Genomic DNA, 24,613 nt, shown 5'->3' with positions numbered 1-24,613 from the left:
TGTAAACATTTATAAATATACTAAAAATATTATATATGGTACAAAGGTGACATCAAAACAATATCTAAAGATGGCCGACACAAACCCACAACCAGTACAGTATTTGACCAAGTCATTTAACAACCTAGCTGTAGGAACAGAACTTGGTCTTTAAGTGAGGAGTGTCTGTAAAGAGCCCGATAGAACAACAGCTAACATTGTTGCTTTACATCTATGAGGTTATAGGTCCAAGGCTGGATGTTCACAGTATACATATATAACACCTATATAAAATATTTTATTGTAAAACAATTTTTTTCAATATTACTTGTGTGAAAAGGATGCTAAGGTAATAATGTTATCATGTTGGCATTGACAGAACCAGAACCGTTTATTCCATTAACGTTACAGTAGGAAGGTTCTCTGCCAGCTTTGAGAAGACCATCGCATAACGTTGGCTAAGGTTCTGGGAACGTTCCCTGTTAGCCGGGATGTAGCACAGCCGAACTCCATCTCGGAAAGGAACGGCAGCATGCAGCGGACAGCTGCCACCTGAAACAACAGCTCAGCTGAACGGGGGCATAATGTGCGTCCAGATACCTCAGAAGACACAAGGAAAGATGCCGCCTGACCAGGTCACAGATGTAATGCGCTGGGGACAAAGATAGATTAGCTTATCTGGGGACTCTGGCTTGACATTAGCATGGGAACTTCGGTGTTGCTGATTTAAGCAACTGTTGCATTTTTCCCTTGGTGGGGCCCTAGGCTACATCCTGGGCTAGCCTATGCATGAACCTGCCCCCGGCTGGGGAAGATCAGGTCTCGAGTGAGACCAAGCTGACATGTTTAGGATGATTTTGAGTTTGCAGAAGAGTAAAGAACAGGTGTATTTTAACGAGTTAATTAATTACGTCCCTGCCAGCCTCTGTGCCCAGTACACCCGGTTCTATAGGGTGATGTACATCTCTGGCACAGGTGAGGCGACTGTGATAATTAATCCAAACTTCCCTAGTGGGGACCTGACATCCAACCTCTGATGACTATCGGACCCAGCTTTCTCAAAAAAGCATGTTGTTTCGCATGGAAATATAATATAATCCAATAGACCAAACCATCTAGGTTTCGGGGTGTGACATCCAATGGTCTGAATTATCCAAGAATCTAACATGCTGATGAAACCACCTGTCATCACCTACTTAATACAGATAGCACACTTAATAAAAGCTGTTTGCTTTTCTTGAAATGGAGAGCTCTTTAATAAAAGGTGTTATCTTCTCCATAATACAGAGAGCCTTTTAAGAAGACTAATTACAGACGCTCCTCTACTTACGAGCGAGATATGTTCCAAACGGCTGTTCGTAAGTCATTTTAAGGGTACAGTATATGCAAGTACAAAGAACTAGGGTGCTGTTGTACGCACGCTACGCTGCTCCGTGGGAGGAGTAGTAGCCAGAAGTCGTACTAACCGGAATTGGCACGCAGAAAAAAAAATGTTGTGGACAGGAAATGGGAGCCCAATGAACACAATTTGGACTTCTTGCTCCTCTTCGTTTGTATGTCTGAAAGTTCGTAAGTAGAGGAGCGTCTGTATTTCCTTAATGCATGTATCCGTTTGCTTTTTTTTTTTTTCCTTGCCACTATTCACATTCATTTAATTAAAGTCAGTGTCCCGCCCCAGTGCAGATAGTCTTTTAATGAAATCGACATTTTGCCTGCTAGCAGAGATGACCCTTGGATAAATGACTCTATCCCCTGAGATGATTGACAGGCTTAGGAGGTCAGGCCACCGGCTTCGGCTATCCCAGCAGCACCTGCCCTGCCCCGTCAGCCTCTGCAGGGCCCAAGCCAAGACACCATCGCCACCTGGCCCCAAGTCCTGCCTCGCTGAGCCGTTTATATATAGAACATAATATAATGGGTATTGATGAGAGTGCTGCTGCAAGTTTTGGCGTCTAACAGAGGGGTAACAATTAGAACCTCCTTTAAGGATAAGTTTAAAAACAGGTTGTGTATGAGAAATGACATGTTATGTCCTTTTTTCCAATTTTGGAAAGGCTTTGCAGAGGTGAGAAAGGATGCCAGTGAAATACTGACATGTGTGCATTGGTCTCTGTAGCAGCAGAGTAGCCGTGTTACAGGGTGGATACTGTAAAGGCCTGCATATAGATTTCAGCCTCATTCTTCACAGAGATCCAAGCTTGCAGAAGGAATGAAGACCGCGTTGCACCTGCCAAAGAGCTGGATCGCTCAACTGGTTAGAGATCACTAGTGGCGTGCTGAAAGAGCTGGCTTGGCCAGATAAATTCTTTGGCGCAATGTGTGGCTGTGTGGGTTAGGACTTTACTCTGTGATCGCATGGGTGCTGGTTCAAATTTTAGGGTCTGAATACCTATTTCAGCATTGGACCCTTGAAGAAAGACCTTTACAACAATTGCTCCAGGAACTGGCTTTGCTCTACTTTCTCAGTTACATATAACGTTGGACAAAAGTATCTTCTAAACAATTAAATCTATTGCATGTTGATGCAGGTCAGGCAAACTACATTGGAGTTATTTCACTTAGTAGGCCCTTCATTACCAACGTCCTTCAGAGGTAAACTGTAAGGCTGCAATGCTCTTAGCAGCAATCTGAAGCAAGACGCTCTCACATGTCCTTTTTATCTGCACGATTGTGTATCAAGCTGCCCTTGACCTCAATAGATGGCCCTCACCTCCCGCAGTCCCTGGTTCTTTCGGGTTCCTCGTTTCTCTCAAAGAGATGAAAACGTAAATACTATCCTTGGAAGGGTGAAGAAAAGCAGGTCAGCAAACTCTTTAGCTGCACGGATAGATACTGCACCATATTTTTTTCCCCCATTTTTATCAATATCCAATATTTCTGCTTGGAAACTGCAGAGCTGGAAGGACAGTTTGGAGAATCTTCATTTTTTTTTGTCTCAAGGCAGTAAACATTATCTTTTTACCCAGCACGTTTACCAAAAAGTTATATGCACTTGAGCAACCAGTCCCTTGAGCAATTAGGATTAAGCACCTTGCATAAGGACCCAATGGTGAACTCCACATACCAACAACGGGATTCAAACTGACATCCTTCCAATCACAGGCACAGCATCCTAACCCCTTAAAACCACCTCATCCCTATCAGCCCTAAGGACAACAAACACAACCATTTTCTGAACTGTATAATGCAGCTGCAATATTCAATTCTATATCAACTCTGATTGGTAGGGTCACCTCACATAATATCTTCCTCTGCAGAAGTTTCTCAACCTGGTCTTCTGGGACCCCCAGATGGTCTGGGTTTTAGCTTCCTCCCAGGTTCCTGCCAATCTGGGGGTCCCCGATGACCAGGCTGAGAAACACTGCTCTACAGAGACATATTCACATAGTATGGTGCTACCAACCACCTGTCGCCGACATTCATTGACAGGACAACAGCATCCTGCCAATAGATGTTAATGTATTTTATTGCACAAGGATAAATTATGCCAGGTGAAAGAAACTGCCTTTCCAGTAATACTGGGAGAATGAAATAATAAAGACATGTAATAAAACTGAATTATTTACTTTACTTATTCCGCATTCACTGAGACAGAAAAACAGAGCTGAGCATCTCCAGAAAGCAACAGCATTGTAGCTTGGTCCATAGAAGGATAACCAGAAAGAGGACCGACCGTGACTTACATCATCATGTGTCTCAACTGTACTGCTCCATGTCACACTAGCACCACTACTCACTAGCACAGAAAGTTTTTTTTTTCTTTCTTGTCCTCATCACCACCCTGCTTCATGCACAAGTCTCAATTTCTGTCAGCCCCTAAGGGAAATCATACGAAGGCTGCTGCCGTGGTCTCAGCTGTTGTCTGGCTTCTTGAGCTCCTCCACGTCAAAAGTAAAGGGCTGGTCATAGCCCATGAGGTGGTTGTAATCGTGGGGCAACATAAACAGCACGGGGTTCACCAGCATGGACTTCTTCTTGGCATAGAAGGTAGTAAACATCTTGCTGACATCAGGCACCTTCACATCCCGCTGGTGAAACACCGTGGTCTTCTCCACCAGGAGAGCACTGTACGTCACAGCCGCGTAAGTGTCCGTGTCGCGGTCATGATACAGCCGTAACACATACCCCTTTGTGATCAGGTGGAGCAGCACCGGGGTCAGGAAAGTGAACATTCCGATGATGCTGAAGAACGCCACCTGCAGGGGAAGGCTCTGCACCCCAAGGCCCGTTTTGAGCAGGATGTAGGGTGTCACACAGATGCTAAACATGCTGCTGGAGTAGGAGAAGAACTTAACCCCTAGAGAGAGAAGAAACCGCAAAGTTACATCTTCGCAGGACGTACTGACAAACTCATTTTGCTAAGAGCCCTTGGCGTAGCCTGGCCCTTCTGTGTGGGTATCGAAGCAGGGGTCTCGCATACCAAGCACAGCCTTTCCTAGGTTCCCGGTGTAGATCAGCTTTCCATGATCAGAGCACACAGCAGCTGATGAACTGAAGCTCCTTGGGATAGAGCATCGCAGAGGCTGTCCATAAGAAAACAACTCAGAATCTGCCACCAGTCAGGCAACCATTTACAGTATATGCCGATTATTACACACCCAAAATGCCAAACACCAACAAACCATAAAACTGCAAAAGTAGGACCTCTAAATACACAAGAAAGAAATGTGTGTGCTATCTATAGCCACTTAGACAAATGACTAGACAAAACGTAAATGCATAACTAGAAATACAATAACTCAACTCAAAAGGAGAATTATATAAAGACTACGTATTTTAATGTAAGTTAAAGTAGTTTCAAAAGAGTAAGTTACCTTATTCAATACGACTTTACACAAGAACTTAGATTTGACGACTTGAAGAACATGCTTTTTATTTTCCGAAGGTATATGTGTGAGATGAGAGCTGAGACCGTGCAATGTACTATAGCAGCGCCTGACTAACCGCTGACCTATTCCAATGAGGCTGGTACAGCCAGCCTGAGGATACACACCGCGTATTATATATAGGGCTGTCATTTTCGATATAACGCATGCAGCTACCTAGACTCCTAGATAGGAATTGATGCACCAAAACATCTGCTAAAGGCACCAAAACGGCGTGACCCAGATGAAGATTCCGGAAGGGTACGCGCGCTTGTGTACCCCATCAGTATCTTCCGCCAGTCCGATCGCCGACATAATTTTAGTTCTGGGCACTTGAAACAAACCTCAAAGGCGTTCGCTTTTCGATATTTCGTATGCGAGCTTCGTCATACGGCTTTCGAATATATATATCTAATTACATGGTTAAAAATACAGAAAATTGGATGAAAGCATAGTTAACTTAATACCAATAAGAAGACGCTACATGTGAGGTAATAATATAAAATACATTGAGATGTATTCATATGTATTATTTGTTTGCATTGTCATGTTTGCCTGGGAAACTTTGTCGGTAATAAATTAGAAAAACTGCAAATTTATTTCCCCATGTTCGCCTGGGCCTTAATGGCAAGACTTCCTTTCGTTTCCTGTCGGCACTAAATGGTGCTGCACACTCTTAAAGCGCTTCCGGTGACTGGGCTTGAGCGGAAAGGAAGTGGGGGCCCTGGTGCGGCGGCGGCGGCGGCTCTATGCGGATCACCAGCAGGCTCCTATCAGGTTATTATCATTGATTTAAACGGGAATCACTGCGATGGTGTCTATTTGGAAACTCGGCGGTGTCTCTTTGTTCGAGGCCGATCAATTAATGCTAAATGAAAATGTTAGCTAGTTAGATCTTCATCTGTTCTGATGAAAATATATACCGCCTAGGCCGTGTTATAAGTGACGTTTTTCTGACTCAGTGGAAAATGTTACAGTTTAGCTGTAAAAGCTTCTTTCTTAATGTCTCTTCCTGTAATTTAAGCCTTAAATGCCGGTTATTTTACGTGGTATTTCACAAGATTGGGGCCGTTCCGGAATGCACTCATCAATTCCAGTGCAAATCAGGAAATGGAACTGGAGTTGGAATTTAAATCTCCATGAAATTAATTTCCAATTTTGTTCCCTATCGTTTTTTTTCTGATCCCATCCCCAACTTTGGTATATCCAGTTGGTATGTTGTCCGCAAATGGCATTTCAGGTTTGGGACTTAAGTTGCATCAGTGTAATAAAATAATAACATTTTACGTTTAATTTTTCTGCTATGCGTGCTATGAAATGATACTAGTTGCAAGGCAGCTGGTATTTCCAGTAGCTAGGCAAGAACTTGTAATTTTCTGGTAGAAAATATGGCGTAAATTCATATGTAATTATTGGGTGCCTTTATTTTCCTTCACTCGTTGTACAATATTGATAAACGTTTTACGTAGGTATTTTAGCCAGAACTATGTTACAGTGTTGGCTACAGAATATAAATAAAACTAGCCTAAGTTACATGCTTCAAATGTGATTTTAGTTTTCTTTTTTTTATTTCATTGTATTTTTATATTTTTATGATGATGAATGAAATCTGTGATTTGTTTTTTCAGGATATAAGTACTTTAACTACAAGGCACAATGGGTGAGTATAAGTTTAAAATAAGATTAATTTAATTAAAAATTTAACAAAATACACAAATTTAATATATGTGGTTGTAGTTCTGACCAGGTTAAATTTAGGTGTATTTACAATCTCTTCCTCAATTCAAAAATCTTAATTCAAATTCTGTTCTAAAAACAAATATGTAATTATTACCATTGTAAATGTAATGTTGGTCATTTTGTAGTGTGAATTTTACTTTTTAGCTTTGATGTAGTTATAATTTTGTACTAGTAGTCTAGTGTATCTAGTACATCATAAGTGAAGATATTTTCCATTTATAAGATGGCGAAGAGAAAACCTACGGTGGCTGTGAAGGGCCAGATGCCATGTATGTGAAGCTGATTTCCTCTGATGGTCATGAGTTTATAGTGAAGAGGGAGCATGCCTTGACTTCTGGCACAATCAAAGCTATGCTGAGTGGCCCTGGTGAGTGATTGAGACAGGCCCTAACACAGTACTGTAACTGTAGTCCTGTCATTTACAGAACTGTTAAGCTGATTAATGTAGTTTCCAAAGCTATGACCGAATCCATACAGTCAAACCACATGAGTGTGTATGCATGTTAGTGTGTGTCTAGGTCTTATCTTCTGGCAGGTAGTCCTGGTCGTCATAGGCTGCAGGCTATACCAGGCAGGTTGTGACACACACACACACACAATCATATTTCATGGATAATTATCCTTCAGTCTGTGAGAGGAAACCTACACAACAGAGGGCGAACACCACATGCAGGGTGGAGGTGGGATTTGAACTCAGCTGAGCCGCTGTGCTGCCTTGTCCGTGTAACAATATTCAAAAACTCAGCTTGCTGTCATAGCTGATGTGCTCTTCTCATCTTTTCAAAGGAGAGCATACTGGCGATTACTGCAGTTTGCTTGGGTAGACATCCATCTTGTAATGTCCACTTTTTACAGTTATATGCTATACATATAAGTCCAGTGCATTTGTTTTACTTTGGAAAAAGTTCTTGATAGGGGAGCACAGTATCACATCATAATTTAATCGCAATTAAATGGCACATGCACAGTAATCACCAGGGCTGTAGATGAACAGCATAAACATTTGTCAGGATGCTGGCTTTTCCGTACTGTATGGGCATTTACTTACGCCCACAGTTTGGTTAGCAGATCAGTAGTTCGCCTAAAATATTATCTAGAGGCATATTGTGATGCTCAAAAGTCAGAAATCTGCATAAATTTGCCGTATCCTTGTGTTTATTAAGTTCTGTTAGCGGCGCGAACCACGCACTCATGCTTTGGTATATCGTGAAGCCATAAGCACTGAAGTGGCGGTGAAGAAAGGGACAGTTTGGCAACCACAATATCTTTTAAAAGAGGAGATATTGTGGATCAGCAAGGTAAAAAACATGTTCTTGGTGTGGCAGTACTTGCGGTTTAAAGTCTGACACGTTTATTTAACATTAGGGTACGCCGAATTTATGAGATACTTTTGTGAGAAGAACACCAAGCTGAAATGTCCGTGTCTACTAGATTGTGTCTTTATGGATTAACAGTGCTTCTTTGACATTGTTTGCTTACACTATTTTATTTTTGCCAGGACAATTTGCGGAAAATGAAACCAACGAAGTCAATTTTAGAGAGATCCCCTCTCATGTCCTCTCCAAAGTGTGCATGTACTTCACCTACAAAGTTCGCTACACCAACAGTTCAACGGAAATCCCAGAATTCCCCATTGCCCCGGAGATAGCACTGGAGCTCCTTATGGCTGCGAACTTCTTAGATTGTTAGAGAAGTTATGGAGTTGCATTAGGAGGCTTTGGGTTTTAGGATCCATTTGTGTTTCAAGTTACATTTTTAGTGTTTGAATTTTTGCCATAAAAAAAAGAGATGTTAGTGGTGTGTGCTGTGTATGATTCGAAGGCTTCTGCTTTTCTTCTATAGAATGCTGTATTTCACTGCAGTATTTTTTTTTTGTCATGGACAAGATTATAATTTTTGATATAATAAACTAATGTGATTGCATGTTCTGTTTGTGTTTTAAAAAAAACTCCATCCTTCCTTGTACTGGCTCTGAAAACAACATAGGCATACTTCAATAGCTGTCGTAGAAACTGTTTAATGAGTTTTATGATAGATGCAGGTTACCGGCAAAAGTAGAAGCCAATAGATTTTTTTTTTGTATTCTGAACATGGATCCTCTGCAAGGAAATTGCCAGTGAACTAATGAACTAAAGCTATTGGTTAGTTTTTGTTTTTAATTATGATAAAGGATGGTAGTTGCTGTACATTTAATTATTCTCATTTTTAAATTAGCTTATTTCTTTCTCGCATGTTGCTCAGGTTTCCAGCAGTTTCCAACCACAATGCAAAAAACATGCACCTAGGTGTGCTGGTGTCTCTAATTTGTGTGTAGTTTGTGACTTTGTGTGCCCTGCAATGGACTGGCATCCCACCCAACATGCACCCTTGCCTTGGGCCCTATGCTGCCTGCAGTAGACTCTAGGGTATTGTATATGGTAATTGGTTGAAAGATGGATGTTTTAATGTCTAGGGTTTTTTTTTTTTAAACACTTTTGCCTATAGTCTGCTGCAATACATTATATTTTAACACACCTGTCTCAGAATGATAGATCATACATTGCATGCTTTTAATAAAAAACATACATAATTAGATTCAATAAATTTTAATAAACCACTGGCAACTTTTTAGTCAATTACAATTATTACAATTAATTCACTGCCATTTATTTATAGACGCAATCCCTGGATTAATAGCTCTACACGTCAGCTGGTAAAAATGATTTAATCCGATGTTTTAATATTTCGAGAATATGCAAGAAGTCATGGAGTCCCCTGTGGGATGACGTCCCTAGTGAGGTTTTGTCTTGGCATCCATAGAAAAACCTCTTTACCGTTGTTGTGAATTGCTATATTGTACTGCTTCCTGTGTCCCGTGACCCAAAGATACAACGTACAACTCCCGACTAAAGGAGATATTAAGAACATAAGGTTCTTAAATCAACACTCAAAATGGGACCTGTACAGTATGGACATTCGGGGTTGGATCTAAAAAGATGCTCTTGAACTAGGCAGAAGCCTAGGGTCTAATCGCCAGAAGGGGGGGCAGGCAAAATCTACTGAGGAGACCCCCCCCCACCCTCCGATCAGCGAAATCTACAAGGGAAACTGTGTCCTGTGCACGTTGATGTTCACACAAACAAACTGCTAGATGGATACAGAATTAAACGTTTGCAGTAACTGCAATAACTTACGACATGTTATTCATTAATAACATGAACTCTCCAGGAAGTGAGCAGAACTGTTATGGAAAATCAAAAAATGTCGAGATCTGCGTAGCCAATGGTTAAAGGTGATGACAAATAATCAGCTGAACGCTCCAAGCTGGGGAATTAAGCCAATAAATACACTTATGGGGTTCAAAGTTTCAGTGTACATAACAATTACAGATAGCTTCAGTGCTCTATCCACATTTAGCTAGTTACAAGGAACAGATAAAGTGTTTGGTATTCACAGCGTCTGCTTTTATGTTGAACTATTTCTATTTGTTACCTTTATTTTGCTAGATAACTTGTCGGAATTAAGGACTTCATCTTAGCCCACTCTACCTTAAATCTGGCAAGTTATGTGGCTAAGCAAGAAATCCTGCTTTGTGATAAATGCCTATGAAAACAGACGTCAGTTGTGTCATTGTTCGTAAATACAATGTAAACGTTACCCTTTTTGGCTATTAAAAAAACACAAACAGCGACATTACTTAGTATTTGCTGACTTTAAATGTAAACTTCATGTCCCAGATAAGCCAGGTGTGTTTACAGGACATATTAACCAGGAAGGTGGCTTTCTCATATTTTTGCACTGCACAGTCGAATTATGTAACAGGATTTATTCACAGAAGTGCTAACAATATTCTTGTAGGCGTGACAAGATCTATGAATATTCATAGGCTAATTATTTATTTATTAACAATATAGCGGCCTTTGAGCTTGATAAATAATGACAGCACATTATAGGAACTGGTGCCACAAAGAAATAACTGGAATGTTAAAATGTTTCGACATGAAAGTGAATCTTCATCCTGGTAGGACTGCCCTCCAGCCAGACAGTGTTACTCGCTCGTTAGTAGTTCAATAGACAATCAATCAAGTTTTATTTATTCATCTGATTTTCCGTATACAAGCTACATGAGTTTGTGATTGTTTAGTTTAAAGTTCATAAAGAGTGTATTGTATGGGGCTTCATTCACATTTCTAGCTTTTTTGGGGCCCCTGTGCAAGATTATGTTTGGGGCCCCCTATTTTGTAAAACTATGACAAGGGGGAGTTCAAACCCTTTAAGATGATCCATGGTGATGCATTGATTTGTTCCAATTTAAGAAAACAAGCTAGATTTGCGAATCTGAAATTGAAATTAAAGATGTCAAGTTGACCCAAGCAATTTAAACCTACAATTTAGGTTTAGCTATTTAAATCTACAAATGAACACAGGTAATTATAATTTTCCACAAATATATTGAGGCTGAACTTGCAGCTTGGGGGGGCCCTAGTGCTGCGGGGGCCCAATGCATGTACATAGTCCGCATATAGCAAGAAACGGCTCCGTTTATTTACCAACTTTCATGTTTGTTCACGGTGCTCCTGGGAGTTTCACTTACACAAAAATGTTCTGAGGGCATAAGAAAAAAATTATTGGTTCAAAGAGATAACCAATCAGATTATACAGGAGGTGGGTCCAAGCAACTAGAGGAGGCGGGACCAAGACTTCTGATTGGCAGGTTCTGCCTCCTCTAGTTGTTTGGACCCAACTATACATGCTCCAGTCTGGGGCTGCAAATCAAAATTTCCAGCATTTTCAATCTGATTATCTTGTTTTTAGTGAAATAGATCACTTTATACACAGATGCAAAAAAATAAATAAAAATCAGTACCTTTTTAATACAGCCAACACCTTTGGCATGATACAAACCCTTGGAGTAGGGTTGGATTTCTCTTTGTCATCTGTTCTTTGTGCCACTCTGTCTTTCACCATTTCCTCCACCTTCCTTCTGCTGTTCTCTTCTACAGCTGCCAGATCTTTATTTAGTATTGTGGTCTTGGCTGTTGTTAACTTTGATGATTATTTTGATTTTAATGGTGATGTTTATTTTCGGCGTTCTCTATGGTTTAAATGCTAAGATTCACAATACAACGTCCACTCAGCAAGAGGCTCAAAAGAACGAAGGCAGCAGAAGTTCTCAGGATTTAAAAGTACGCGAGCAATCCAGCAGGTCGCAATGGAAGAATGACATAATTATACAATCACTAAGATATATATCCTGGGTTATTTGAGCTGTCAGAGACCTTCAAACTGTTTTCTACAGTGGTGTAGTCATTCTGTGGATGGTGAAAGCTGTTAACCGGGGTGGGGAGGTGGGGGGGGGTTGATTATTTAAGATACTGACCCTAGGCTTCAGCCTGTGCATTACAGCAGCCTTGTATAAGCCACATAGCTCTGTCTGATGTCCCACTGAGATCAAATCAATGTAAAATATATGAATTAATTGATTTTACTGAAATAACAACGTTAGCATTTTCCTGCTAAATAACTCATAAAATGATTTTAGAGGTCACTTGTCAGTCTAATCCTACATATGAGGTTCAAAGTATACATATGCATCTTTAATTCGTACACAATATGGCCAAAGTATTGGACTCCTTGGCCATTAAACGTACAGGACCTTCCCCATTCTAAATCCATAGGCATCAATATGAAGTCGGTCCCCCCCTTTGCTGCTGTAACAGCTGCCACTCTTCTGAGAAGGCTTTCCACCGGATTTTGGAGTGTGTCTGTGGGAATTTTTGCCCATTCATCCAAAAGAGCATTTGTAAGGTCAGTGACTGATGAAGTTGAAGACCTGGCTCGCAATCTCCATTCTAGTTCATCCCAAAGGTGTTTGATGGGGTTGAGGTCAGGGCTCTGTGTGGGCCAGTCATGTTCTTGCACACCAGATTCATCAACCGTGTCTTTATGGACCTTGCCTTGTGCACTGGGGCACAGTCATGCTGGATCAGAAAAGCTCCTTCCCCAAACTGTTCCCAGAAAGTTGGCAGCGTAGAATTGTGCAAAATGTCTTGGTATGCTGAAGCATTAAGAGATCCCTTCACTGGAATTAACAGGCCTGAACCCCTGAAACCCCTGAAAAACAACCTCATACCGTTATCCCCCCTCCATCAAACTTTATAGCTGGCACAATGGAGTCAGGCAGGTAACGTTCTCCAGGTATCAGACTTATTTCCAAAGATAATAATGTGTTATTTACAGAGTTTCTCCCCACAAACTACGATTTTGCAAAGCCTGGGGATCTTGTAGGGTCATTCTTTGCAAGATTGCAATTAGATTCATTTAGATTTTGCTTTACTTTTGTAATAAAGGTAATGTTTTACTGCTGAACATGTACATGCTTTTGGTTTACATGGAATAAAACAATAAACAGCAAAATGTGTTTTATTTAATATTTCTTTCTACAGAAAAGTAACACTGCACAGTAGGACAGAGCAGTGCAAAACAGACAAGTAACTTTAAATAGCAGTGGAAATGCAATACAGCCTGCATTCAAAATATCGCACCTTCGTACTGTAAATACTATTTTTTTGGAATCTCTTCCATGTCAATCTACCCTACCTGAGATCCTCTTTCTGCTTTGCTACTTATCGTTTGGTGCCATCTTATTGACTTATTGACCATCCACGTCACTATTTTCGTGAGCCAAGGCTAAACACCTATGGTCATTTTAAACACAATTGATTTGATCGGAGTGTCAAGATGAGAAAAAGAGTCACTTAAAACCGCAATCCTGACCGCCATGAACCAAATGATTGAACAGACAGCAAGATGCCACAATTCCACCTAGGATGACCAACGAATCCATGTTGGGGGGGAGGATATTAAGCTAAGACAGGTTTTGTAAGCTACCATTTCACTTAAAAAGACCTGGATTTCACTTTAGCGCTGAGTTCTTGCTGTGTGCTGATTGGTCAGTCTCCTGCAATCATGCATGTGTCACTGATGTTAATGTGAAACAGCTGGATGAGTCTTTCAATCAAGGAAACAAACCAGTCAAAGCACAAGAAGAACTGAACTAATTAGCCAAGCAGAGAAGCCTTTCAGTTATAAAATCTGAAGTAGCTTATAGTGTCCCCCCCCCCGACATGGATTCGTTGGTCATCCTAAGTCCAGCATAACCCTTACGATTTTATTCAAGAATTGAATGTGATGGCGAAATGGCTTGAAAATTCACTTGGCATACGGCCATCATTAATGTAATTAGGGTCACCAGATCTGTTCGTTCATGTGCTACCATGTGACCGAGAACACTGCAGCCTAAAGAGAACATTACAAGCTTACCGTACACACTCTTGCCTCCTTGCCAAAAAAAAGTGATATGATTGAATTGTCCCACAATAAATTTAATCAAGTTCCCCAAGATACAGGTTCACAGGACAGCTACCAGACTGCTACAGAGCAAACGGGGAGACTAGCAACGAAAAATCAATATAAACTTTATTATATAGCCTATTGTACATAATCTCGCACCCCACAGTTTTAGAATAATTGACCAGTACAATATTACTGGGAAGTCTGCAAAAAAAAAACCCCACAGAATACATTTACCTGTAGATAACAGGTGACTGTGTTCACAAGATGGCGGCTGCAGGTTCCATTTTCACTCTTGGCTGCTCTCTGTCCTGCAGTTGCAGTTCTGTTGCCCACTGTACTGGAGTTCCAATTTGGGGTTGATTTAGGGTCTATATTCAGATGTAGATTTTCATCCATATAATGTCTTTGTGTTGCTAAATTGCCCGTAGGTGTGCATGTGTGAGTGAACGGTGTGTGAGTGTGCCCTGCGATGGGCTGGCCCCCCATCCTGGGTTGTTCCCTGCCTCGTGCCCATTGCTTCCGGGATAGGCTCCGGACCCCCAGTTACCCAGTAGGATAAGCGGTTTGGAAAATGGATGGATGGATAATGTCTTTGTGAAGTGAAAGTAAGATCCATTAAAGATCAAATAAATACAGTAATGATGATTCATTCAGCCCAATGCTAATCTTCCTTCAAATAAAAAAAGCAAAGCCTCAGATAAACTTAACTTAGCGTCTGATCTTTTTGACAGCTAGAAACTGCCCTGGCAGACGCCACGTACCTCCGTATTACTAAAATTATACCTCTGGCGTTACTTCAATTTTGGAACAAGTTGTCTCAAACCTTACATAATTGCAGTTCTTCACCCACACAATGTGTCTAGAAAGTTTAAAAGAATCCATCAAATACTTTTTCAGTTATCACTCTACAATGAAGTGCCAAAACTTCCCATTGTCTTTCCTATCATTATGTGGTGTTGCATCAGTTTTGTCTCAAAATTTAATAAGTTCCAGGTTGTCACTCATAAAAAATTCTCTGCAAAATATAAAAAAAAATCTGTGAAATACTTTTCCAGGTATCATCTTAACGAGAGTCTTCAAAGACAGCGTACCCCTCCCGATAGCATGTACTCGCCATCTGAGGAATATAATATATGAAATAAATGAAGAAGATTTCTATGTATTACACTCCTGGTCCCTGTCGCTTATGTCGGCCCGGCAAAGGTGCGGTTTGTTAGTAACACACAACATTAATTTGTCTTGTTTTTTTGCACTTATAAGAAAAAAGTTTGTCTTGAAAAAAAGGTCAGTTTTTCCATCTATCCTTTTACCAACAGACAATGATCCATAAGGAAAAAATTCCTATTTTACTTAAGCTACATATTTCTCTACATTATAAAATGTCATTTTCAGGTTTTAAGACCATTTTCTAACTTATTTGGGTATAATAACAACTTAGGTTGGACAGACAGCTTGTTATAAATAGAAATTTCCAAAAGAGGTTTCTCATTTTCTGCCCTTGGCAGCCAATGGTGTAATTATTATGGACATGAATTGTCATTTTGGTTTACAGGTTCAGGTTCCTAGAGCAGTTTTGACTATCGAGCTGTACGAAAGGCTGAAATCGCCCTGGCTATGAGTTTAATATTAGCACTAGTTTTATTATTATAAATCTTGTGTTGGACAATACATTAATTTTACAATGAACAACCATGCAGTCCAATCACATCGGTATTAAATTTTCTTCTTCTAAATGTTAGGTGGGGCGGCATGGTGGTGCAGTGGTTAGCACTGCTGCCTCACACCTCTGGGACCCGGGTTCGAGTCTCCGCCTGGGTCACATGTGTGTGGAGTTTGCATGTTCTCCCCATGTCGTCGTGGGGTTTCCTCCGGATACTCCGGTTTCCCCCCACAGTCCAAAAACATGCTGAGGCTAACTGGAGTTGCTAAAATTGCCCGTATGAGTGCATGTGTGAGTGAATGGTGTGTGAGTGTGCCCTGTGATGGGCTGGCCCCCCATCCTGGGTTGTTCCCTGCCTCGTGCCCACTGATTCCGGGATAGGCTCCGGATCCCCGTGACCCAGTAGGACAAACGGTTTGGAAAATGGATGGATGGATAACTGTTAGGCAGATAAGAGCCCGTGAATGGTTTTATTTGTAAAAACAAGTTTAATGCACCTGATTAATATACCAACTTGCCATTACTGTTTAATTTATAATGTTCTTTTTAACATCCTTCGCATACTGTTTGCATCTGCAAACCTCTTCCTCTTTACCCAGCCTTCTGTCTACAGTACTTTGCAATCATTCATACTTTCAAACACTTCTGAATTACAAATGATGTAGACTCATCTTCGTCCAGTTAATTTATTGCAAATTGAACATGTTTAAAGCAAATTTTAATCAGTATATTTCAGAAACAAAGATGTGAAATCATTAAACTTTCTTAAAAAAAAAAAGTTAGCAAAAAAAAAAAAAAAATGAAAATGCATTATCAAGAAAGGTTTTTGGCTAAGGTTCCTGCTACAGATAGTAGATGTTGATGGTATAGCACAGGTCTCCTTTTCTATTATAAAAGAAACCTTTACTTCTACAGGAGGGAAATTTGGAATGTGATTTGAAATGCGTGAGGAATTCGTACAATACTGATACGGTACTACCCTAGATCTACAGAAGTGAGCATTAAACAGCACTTTACAGCTATTAAACCTACTTCAATGGTGATGACGCTGCTGCTGCCATCTTCACTGTGGTGACAAGGACAATGAGGCACTGACTCAATGCTCCCGAGATCTTTGATCTGGCACTTCTGGAATGACAACGGGGATGGCAGTATATTGAAAGCTACACTGTTACACGTGTTTCTTTGTGTTGCTCTCCCAGCCCAAGTGCAAAATATCAAAACAGAGAACCAGATCAAATTATCAACACAGAGAATAGCATTAAATAGCCATGTGGACTGTTGGCAGTGTATTTCTGATGGAGCCCAGGAGTCCAGTTTTAAGGGTGGAAGAGGCACAGGTGTTTGTGTGCCTAACCTAGGGACGGGCAGTTAATTAAATTTTAAATTTCAATTATGATTTTGGCTTCCAACTATTATCAAAAGAAAAATCGAGATCAAATAATTTTTGTGCCACATTACATTTCACGCTGATGCTCCCATTTATGTTGTTAAAAATCCAACACACCCCCTTCTGGAAAACTGCTCACTTGTTTCTCAGTTGAATTATATGCATTTATACACTGTTAAAAAGACCATTTTTTTTTTAAAGTTCAATGAATCCATGATAGCTGCAGAATCAATGAGTAATCATATTAAATAGTCGTGATTATGATTTTTGCCACAATCAAGCAGCCCTAGCCTGATAATCATCTAGTGGCTACAATTAAAAAACATAATTGTACAGACTGAAAATGTACATAAAGCTGATGGAGGTAACGCAGAGGCTCTACAGCACCTCCAATAGAACAGTCACCTTAGTTGGAAAAGTGTATATGTGTATTATACCAGACAAAGAGGATGGTCCAAACTGCCTCATTCCCAGCATTTGAAAGCCAGGAAGTACCACATAAATCTATTATCTGGAACCACATGTCCTACTCAGGGTCGTGAGGGGTTCAGAGCCTATGGGTACAAGGCAGAAAACAACCCAGGCCGGGCCACCAACCCCCACAATGACATGGAGAGAACATGCAGCCTCCACACCCGTAGAGCCCCAGTGGAGACTGGAACCCGGGTCCCAGAGGTGAGGCGCCCTGCTTCAGCAAATATGCAGCAGTTAATCATTACACTGGTTCGTGAAAAAGTCGCATTTGGGCTAGGCTCCTCCTACATATCCATTAGCCACACCCCCATACACAGGGAGCATAGCTTGTCCTGGTAGCCTAATCCCTGCTTCCGGGACCATAAACATTCCGTGATTGAGGACAAAGAACTCATTAAATAATTAAAATTACAAACATACAAAATAAATACACAATTGCCTCCGGCACAATGGAATTCGTAACAATACTCCCAGTGCTTGAAGTGTGAACAAAACAGGTGCCAGTATGCTACCGGTAGATCATGAGCAGTACCAGTACACATGAAATGTTCCCAGTACTCTGAAGAGAAAAACAAAGGGGTACTGGTACCGTGTACTGCTGAGGACCAGCCCAGTTCAAGCACTGAACATTCAAAGGTGATTTTAAATTTAAGGTAAAATAATAAAAGGCGTATCTCCTACAGTTAGATTGCGAGTAGAAATAAACTGAAAATATGAATAGAGTTTAGATTCCGATATGCATAGATATGACAGTATTGCTGTAGTATGCCCAGTCTAATCCATCCCTTAAGGCACATGAGATTACAGACTGAAACAGCTGTTGGGACGCTTCATCATCATACATTTATCCCCAAGCTGTACTTACTCACTACAGGCTACACACTGCAAGGATGGCAGTCTTAAGACATCACCAAGTCACTGACAGAGTAAGGACAGAGTAGTAGACGCCGTGCCCCCTACCTGAAAATCTTACACACTTCACTGCAAGGACAGCTCTGGTCATTCCCGAGCATACTGTCACACTGCTACTCTCAGGATTTGATTGCCAACACTCATTAAAGCTGAATACGTTTAACGCAGTATACATTTTGTCATAGACTAAGGCTAAACCTTTGCATACATTTAATCCAAGCACTGCATTCAGGGTAATAGCACTTCTAAACCCCACTCTTGGCCTCATTGTTGTTCATTGCTTCCTTGTGACGTGCCAGAAAGGGGTATATGCACTTCTCAGCCCCTAGGAGGCGGTACATGCACACAATGGCCTCAAACGGCAGGATCCTGCAGGACAGACAAACATGGCACTCAGTAAGGCGACTGTTTATGAGGAGATCATGTGCATGAAGGAGCAGGAAACGATGCAAACGTACGCCTTCATGAAGGTCACCATGTACATGCTGCGAGGCGTACAGATCATGGGCTGGTCAGTCAGGATGGCCTGCATAGCTTGCTGTACACAGTACTCTGGCTGTAGGGGGGGCAGGAAGGATGCAATCTCGTTTCTGTGCAGACAGGAAGAAGGATGACAAGAAGCTCTCAGAATTCCAGCATCCTGCCAGAGTGCACTACAGACATACACTAATGACTGCACTAAAACCGATCTCCTACCGGATTTTGCAGCCTCTGAACATGCCCGCGTCCACAAGAAAGGGACACACCAATGTCATTTTGATCCCATCTTTTTCTGCAGCCTTCAGCTCATGGCTGAGGGACTCGTGGAAGCCGACGGCCCCGAATTTGCTGGCACAGTAATCCTACAATCAGGAAGTAGTGGTGATGGGGAAGGAGTTTGAGGAATGCAGGGTTGCGTTAGCTCAAGTTCAGACTAACTACCCTCTTGCTGCTCTGAAGTAAATCGGACAGCAGAACAGCTCACCAGTTAACTGCAAAGCAATAATAAACAAAACAAAACAAGGGAGAATACCACCAGACTTCTTTACCCCTGCCATATAGAATATGACTAATTTATCTACAACATACGACACAAACAATGGGAAAGGCCCATAAAAATATGGTGCACAGTAGTCATACAACACAGGAATGTCAACCGGCCACTCAACAGCATTTAGTGGTCTTCAGGCTCATTTCAGCAGCAGAATCGAGGCTTTGCATGGACTCCTCCTGTTCTGAACCCACCTCCACACCAGCGGTGCTGAACAGCCCCAGGGAGCTCGCCACAGTTATGATGTGGCCGTGGTTAGCCTCCAGCATGTCTGGGAGGAAGGCTTTGGTGGTCTGTTAAAAGGTAGGAAACTGGTTGGTGGCTTGTTACACATGAAACAACAGCAGACTGCGACTGTACACTCAAATATAAAGTTTAGCTCTCGAATTCAGACAGATACAGTGTGAGAAGTGTCCAGGTGGAAACCGGAGAAGTAGCAAGGAGCAGAGGTTTTCTCCCCAAGGGAAAAACTCACCCAGAAGTGGGCGTGACAGTTGACCATCAAAGTCCTCTCAATCAACTCATCTGGACAATCCAGCAGGTGGTGGCCGGAGACGACGCCAGCGCTGTTCACTAGTAGGTCGACGGGGCCAACTTCACGCCTCACCCTCTCCGCCGAGGCATACACACACTCACGCTTTCCCACATCACACTGGTAAGTGTATACCTGAAGATGAGGACCATCTGAAACAGAGAAATCCAGAACGTTATGTTAGAAATGTTCCTGGGACTGACATCTGGAAATACCTTTTAAAATTAGAGCTTTTTGGGAAAAAAAAAAATTACAATGAAAAGCCTATTCAGATGTGTCTGGTACTGTAAGTGTAGAACCCAAATGCTGTACACATCGCTGTTGTTACAGTCGATATGCTTCTTCTCAGAAAGTTCAGATCGCCATTCCAAAAGTCATTTATAACATCCAAAAAAAACCCAGTTACTTCAGTGTTCAAAAGATCATTAGTGACTTGCATTACGAGTAAACTCGTCCCCGCAACACACAACGGCTAAATCCTACACTAAAACGACTAAGAAGTGTTTTAGCGAAATAAAATTCACCCTCTCCAGTTGTGGGACTGGGCGTGTCCCGGTAGATCCGGCGCACCATCTCCGCTGTCTCTTCGTTACTTTCACTGTTGATATCCCAGAGGACCAGCACTGCTCGTCTTCGGGCGAATTCCTTAGCAAACAGTCGGCCGAGACCCCTGCCCGCCCCAGTGACCAAACACACCTGCCCTGCAACGCTTTTCTCTTTTTGCCGTACAAACCATTTCAACCCAGACTGTACGAAAGCCCAAAGTACTTTAAAAGTCACCAGGAAAAATTCCGAAAGGATACTCACTGTGTCTGACATGATATGGAAAAACAACAATAAAATCCAGAGATCCAGATCCAGAACAATCAAAATTATTTTATATTATATTAGTTTTTTTTTATTGAATAAAATAAATGTAACTAATCATTGCATAACGAGGACAATTAATTACAAAAACACGAACTTTACGCAACAGAAGACTTAAGAAAATGCAGTTAAGAAAACTTTCGCAAATAATCGCTAGTAAACAAATCCAGACCAACAACGCGATCTGTTGACAAGCACCATTTAAACTTTCCATACTCACAAGGACCTTTGGTTATAGGTCAATATTCTATTGCCTGAACTAATTATTTTCCGGAAAGTTGTACGCTTTCGGAAGTAGCTATTTGTAGTATATCTAGATTTTTCCTCATGGTGAAAAAAATCATAAACATAAGGGTTTAAATGGGTTTTTATGGTTTTGACTTTTGGAACACTTTTACTATGTAAGATTTCCTTCATTTATATATATGTATAAAATCAGGCATCAGGAAGACACCCATTTCCTCTTTCGTCTCTTATAAGTGCGGTCTGCGCATGCGTATAACCCTCTTTTACGGTGGGGATAATGGCGGGCGAAGAGTGAGTTCGTTTTTCTGCTTTCGAAATCCTTTTCCATCGTCTAGTAGTTCTTAATCTATTCAAATATTTTACCGTAACCTGAAAGCTAATACATATAAAGTTACTTTTACGCCTGTATTTCTTATGAGCCCGTTGCCATATTGGCACAAATTTGGGTCATGTCCGCTCTTGCTTTAGATATAGTGGAAACAAACGTGTTGTTATTTCTGCAATACGCAGACATTGAATTCATTAAACGTAGTTTAAGTTGAGTTTTATAACTTGTGGTTTACCTTTGCGTTTACTGTCTATAGTTGGCAACAAATAAGCTGTTGTATCTGAAATAGCTGATACAGTAGCATGTGTTTTCAACCTTGTTTTACGTGCCCTTCCATTGTCAGTATAGTTTAACATGGGGTTTTATGCTGTTTTTGTTCATATCTGGATGTTTTATTAATAGGTATTTGCTTATGGAATTGAAATTATTATGCTAAGTTTGCATAGTATGATTACTAGGCCTCTTGAATGCTTCGCTGCAATAACGCATGCTTACTGGTGCGGTAATTTATTAAACCCTATACGTGCCTCCGTTTCAGAGGGAAGAAGGTACCAACTGTTCCCGAAAGCCTTTTGAAAAGGCGAAAGGCCTACGCGGCACAAAAAGCTCTGCGCATCAAGAAGATGCTGGCAGAGAAGTCGGTACGGACACCTGACTGTATAGTAACGCTGATCCAATCAGTATGTGCGCTTTACGTGGCCTCTTGTCGCCACATGTGAGGGTAACACGTCTTGTGTCTCCAGGCCCGCAAATCCAGAAGAAAGCTGATCTACAAGAGGGCTGAATGCTACCATAAGGAATACAAGGAAATGTACAGACGGGAGATCCGCCTGTCCCGAATGGCCCGTAAGGTTGGAAACTACTATGTCCCCGCAGAACCCAAACTGGCCTTCGTCATCAGGATTAGGGGGTATGTAGTGCTGCTAACCCCATACAGCACCTTTTGCCTCAGTTTGTGGTTAATGATGATGGATTTTTTTCCCCGTCTTATCGACCATGGGGATGCCTTTATGACATAAGCCAATTTTGTCTGAAATCACAGCTAGCCCTGTACAGGTTAAGCTGCTGAATGTCACGTTGTATGCTCAGTGTGTGTCTACGTTTCCAGAATTAATGGAGTCAGGCCCAAGGTCCGCAAGGTCCTACAGCTGCTTCGCCTGCGTCAGATCTTCAACGGCGTCTTCGTCAAACTGAACAAGGCCTCCATTAACATGCTCAGGATTGCTGAGCCCTACATCGCGTGGGGGTGAGATTTCTATGTCAGGTTGCTGAGTCCTACTGCTAATTCTGCTTGGACTACAACCTAACATGCTGAAGGACATGTTGATAGGGTGGTCTGGACCTATGAAATGCACTGTTGAGTGCATGGTCTTTCTATACCATGACTGCTTTTTGTAAAATGCCCTGTTTGTTGCTAGGTATCCCAACTTGAAATCCCTGCGTGAGCTTATTTACAAGCGTGGCTATGGCAAGATTAAGAAGCAACGCATCGCTTTGACCGACAATTCCCTGATTGAAAGATCCCTTGGTGAGCGTTTTGCTTGGCAATATAGCCGAGAACGACTTGAGTGTTTTGAAGTATTGATGAGCTGATGGCTTCTTGCAGTTCCCTCCTGTTAAGTGTGGTTTCGTTGCAGGAAAATATGGCATCATCTGCGTTGAGGACCTGATCCATGAAATCTACACCGTGGGGAAGAACTTCAAGGCAGCCAACAACTTCTTGTGGCCCTTCAAGCTGTCCTCTCCCCGTGGGGGCATGAACAAGAAGACCACACACTTCGTTGAGGGAGGCGATGCCGGAAACAGGGAGGACCAGATTAACCGGCTGATCAGAAGGATGAACTGAGCGTTCATGGTAAGACTTTGTGTGTAACATTTATCCCCTTATTCCTTTTTTGTTCTGCTTCAGTATAACTGTAGCCTTATGTTTAGAATGAAACTTGTAAACTAGTCTTTTTTTTTTGTACTGGACAGTGAAGCTGGCTTCCTATTGTACTTCAAGATTTTGATCTTTAAAGCCCTTTCTCGAAGCATCATCCCACTGCATATTTCACTGAAGCAGGGCTAGATAAGTGCCGTTCAGTAGGTATTATACTGAAGTATAAACCAGCGAGCCTTATCATACCTGATGCCCAATAATACCCTTTATAGCAGTTGGATCAGTTCACTTTTGTGAATTTTTAAATTCTGGAAATTAGCTTTTTTTTTTTTTTTAAAGCCCTTAAGTGAGGTGCCATCGATCTTCACTGAAAGGTACTTACCCTGCATGATATTCTATGGTAAAGCATTAATTAGTAATGTGGTGGTATTGTAGGTGTTTTTGTACTTTTGCTACTCTCATACTCTGAGATGTATTGGTGTTATTAACAGGACTGATGGCTCTGTATGTTAATTGAATTTTCTGGTTGATGGGAGACTCAATTCGTTTTTCTTTGCAGGAGAACTGAAGTCTGGACTTACTCAAAAGTACAAAATAAAAACCTTTCACAGAATCACTTTGTGTTTTTAATCTTTACTATAACAGAGAATGGTTGTCCGAGTACCGTATTGGACCATCAGGCCCTGAACTTGTTGGTGAGGTTTACAGTTAAATATCCATTGGCTGACTTTAGTGTTTTACCTAAACTTATTCCGGTCCCTTTCTGTTAACATCGTGCCTCGTGGATACTGATGCAAAGATCTCCAATTTCATTGCTGCTGAAACTTAACTAGGCTTAATTCTCCATCTGATTTTGTTTAACCGGCTAACTCAAGCCCAAAAGCATCCCTTTGTCCTTGCTGGCCTCACCCTAAATGCATGTGATTCCATCTATTTCTCTGGTCTCTTTTTATTTTCTTGTATCTATGTAGCCAAGTTTAAAGCTAAAAATGACAAACTTCACACTCAAACTGGCCTGAATCCAGTGAGGGGCTTAACCTTCCACATGCGCTAGTCAAAAATGCTGTATGTGTATGCGTCAGGCAAATGGCCACAAGGGGGTAGCGTCTTCCTCTTAAGTTTGAAAATGTGTCCTGTGCTTACTGAGCTATTGGCATAACCCACAGTCTTGTGTCCGGGTTGCACAAGGTCTTGAACACATTACATTCATGAATTTACCAAAATGGAGCCACTTTGAAGTGCTACGGAATTGATGCAAAAAAAAAATGAATGTAAAAGTTTCAGATGTTTATCTTTGCTCTGACCTGCTTGTCAATATTATCCTAATCGCCTGAGCAGATCGCCGTTCAGCACTGTATAAGCAAAGCCCAATACAT

The 24,613-nt window shown here is 41.4% G+C and overlaps 4 protein-coding genes and 1 non-coding gene across 6 annotated transcripts; 3 read left to right on the top strand and 2 right to left on the bottom strand.

The window, feature by feature from the left end:
* Positions 1–3,527: 3,527 nt before the first annotated feature.
* On the bottom strand, positions 3,528–5,128 carry tmem70 (transmembrane protein 70). The gene is made up of 3 exons (XM_049010084.1): positions 4,794–5,128; positions 4,400–4,502; positions 3,528–4,276 (listed from the first exon to the last, which is right to left on the bottom strand). The coding sequence occupies exons 1-3, from the start codon at positions 4,995–4,997 to the stop codon at positions 3,831–3,833; spliced, it is 753 nt and encodes a 250-aa protein (XP_048866041.1). The 5' UTR covers positions 4,998–5,128; the 3' UTR covers positions 3,528–3,830.
* A 381-nt stretch (positions 5,129–5,509) lies between these two features.
* Positions 5,510–8,507, top strand: elocb (elongin C paralog b). Its single transcript, XM_049010088.1, has 4 exons — positions 5,510–5,621; positions 6,473–6,504; positions 6,808–6,951; positions 8,083–8,507. Exons 2-4 carry the CDS (start codon positions 6,501–6,503, stop codon positions 8,271–8,273), a joined length of 339 nt encoding a protein of 112 aa, XP_048866045.1. The 5' UTR covers positions 5,510–5,621; positions 6,473–6,500; the 3' UTR covers positions 8,274–8,507.
* A 7,523-nt stretch (positions 8,508–16,030) lies between these two features.
* Positions 16,031–21,026, bottom strand: rdh10b (retinol dehydrogenase 10b). Its single transcript, XM_049010083.1, has 6 exons — positions 20,442–21,026; positions 19,861–20,069; positions 19,580–19,678; positions 19,052–19,197; positions 18,814–18,945; positions 16,031–18,724 (listed from the first exon to the last, which is right to left on the bottom strand). Exons 1-6 carry the CDS (start codon positions 20,734–20,736, stop codon positions 18,601–18,603), a joined length of 1,005 nt encoding a protein of 334 aa, XP_048866040.1. The 5' UTR covers positions 20,737–21,026; the 3' UTR covers positions 16,031–18,600.
* Positions 21,027–21,254: 228 nt separating this feature from the next.
* Positions 21,255–23,850, top strand: rpl7 (ribosomal protein L7). Of its 2 annotated transcripts, XM_049010086.1 has the most exons (8): positions 21,255–21,321; positions 21,897–21,999; positions 22,102–22,268; positions 22,467–22,604; positions 22,777–22,886; positions 22,996–23,213; positions 23,577–23,611; positions 23,797–23,850. In XM_049010086.1, the coding sequence occupies exons 1-6, from the start codon at positions 21,308–21,310 to the stop codon at positions 23,202–23,204; spliced, it is 741 nt and encodes a 246-aa protein (XP_048866043.1). In that variant the 5' UTR covers positions 21,255–21,307; the 3' UTR covers positions 23,205–23,213; positions 23,577–23,611; positions 23,797–23,850. The 2 variants fall into 2 exon arrangements, with proteins under 2 accessions (XP_048866043.1, XP_048866042.1); XM_049010085.1 differs by lacking the exon at positions 23,577–23,611.
* LOC125740892 (small nucleolar SNORD12/SNORD106) lies at positions 22,311–22,401 on the top strand. The gene has a single exon (XR_007397806.1). It is a non-coding gene; the product is annotated as a small nucleolar SNORD12/SNORD106 (small nucleolar RNA).
* Positions 23,851–24,613: the final 763 nt, after the last annotated feature.

This window comes from Brienomyrus brachyistius, chromosome 4, assembly GCF_023856365.1.
Source record: "Brienomyrus brachyistius isolate T26 chromosome 4, BBRACH_0.4, whole genome shotgun sequence".
NCBI classification, from domain to species: Eukaryota; Metazoa; Chordata; class Actinopteri; order Osteoglossiformes; family Mormyridae; genus Brienomyrus; species Brienomyrus brachyistius.
This window is presented reverse-complemented; position numbering and strand designations above follow the sequence as displayed.

Excerpts from the sequence above, each read along its gene's own strand:
- tmem70 (XM_049010084.1), bottom strand. The coding sequence starts at position 4,997 with ATGACAGCCCTATATATAATACGCGGTGTGTATCCTCAGGCTGGCTGT. Across the intron at positions 4,503-4,793 it reads GTAAAGTCGTATTGAATAAG|CCTCTGCGATGCTCTATCCC; the intron begins GTAACTTACTCT and ends TCTTATGGACAG. Across the intron at positions 4,277-4,399 it reads CCTAGGAAAGGCTGTGCTTG|GGGTTAAGTTCTTCTCCTAC; the intron begins GTATGCGAGACC and ends TTCTCTCTCTAG.
- elocb (XM_049010088.1), top strand. Across the intron at positions 6,952-8,082 it reads AGCTATGCTGAGTGGCCCTG|GACAATTTGCGGAAAATGAA; the intron begins GTGAGTGATTGA and ends TATTTTTGCCAG.
- rpl7 (XM_049010085.1), top strand. Across the intron at positions 22,000-22,101 it reads AGATGCTGGCAGAGAAGTCG|GCCCGCAAATCCAGAAGAAA; the intron begins GTACGGACACCT and ends TTGTGTCTCCAG. Across the intron at positions 22,269-22,466 it reads TTCGTCATCAGGATTAGGGG|AATTAATGGAGTCAGGCCCA; the intron begins GTATGTAGTGCT and ends CTACGTTTCCAG.
- rdh10b (XM_049010083.1), bottom strand. The coding sequence starts at position 20,736 with ATGTCAGACACAGTGAGTATCCTTTCGGAATTTTTCCTGGTGACTTTT. Across the intron at positions 19,679-19,860 it reads ACTGTCACGCCCACTTCTGG|ACCACCAAAGCCTTCCTCCC; the intron begins GTGAGTTTTTCC and ends ACCTTTTAACAG. Across the intron at positions 18,725-18,813 it reads ATGGTGACCTTCATGAAGGC|GATCCTGCCGTTTGAGGCCA; the intron begins GTACGTTTGCAT and ends TCTGTCCTGCAG.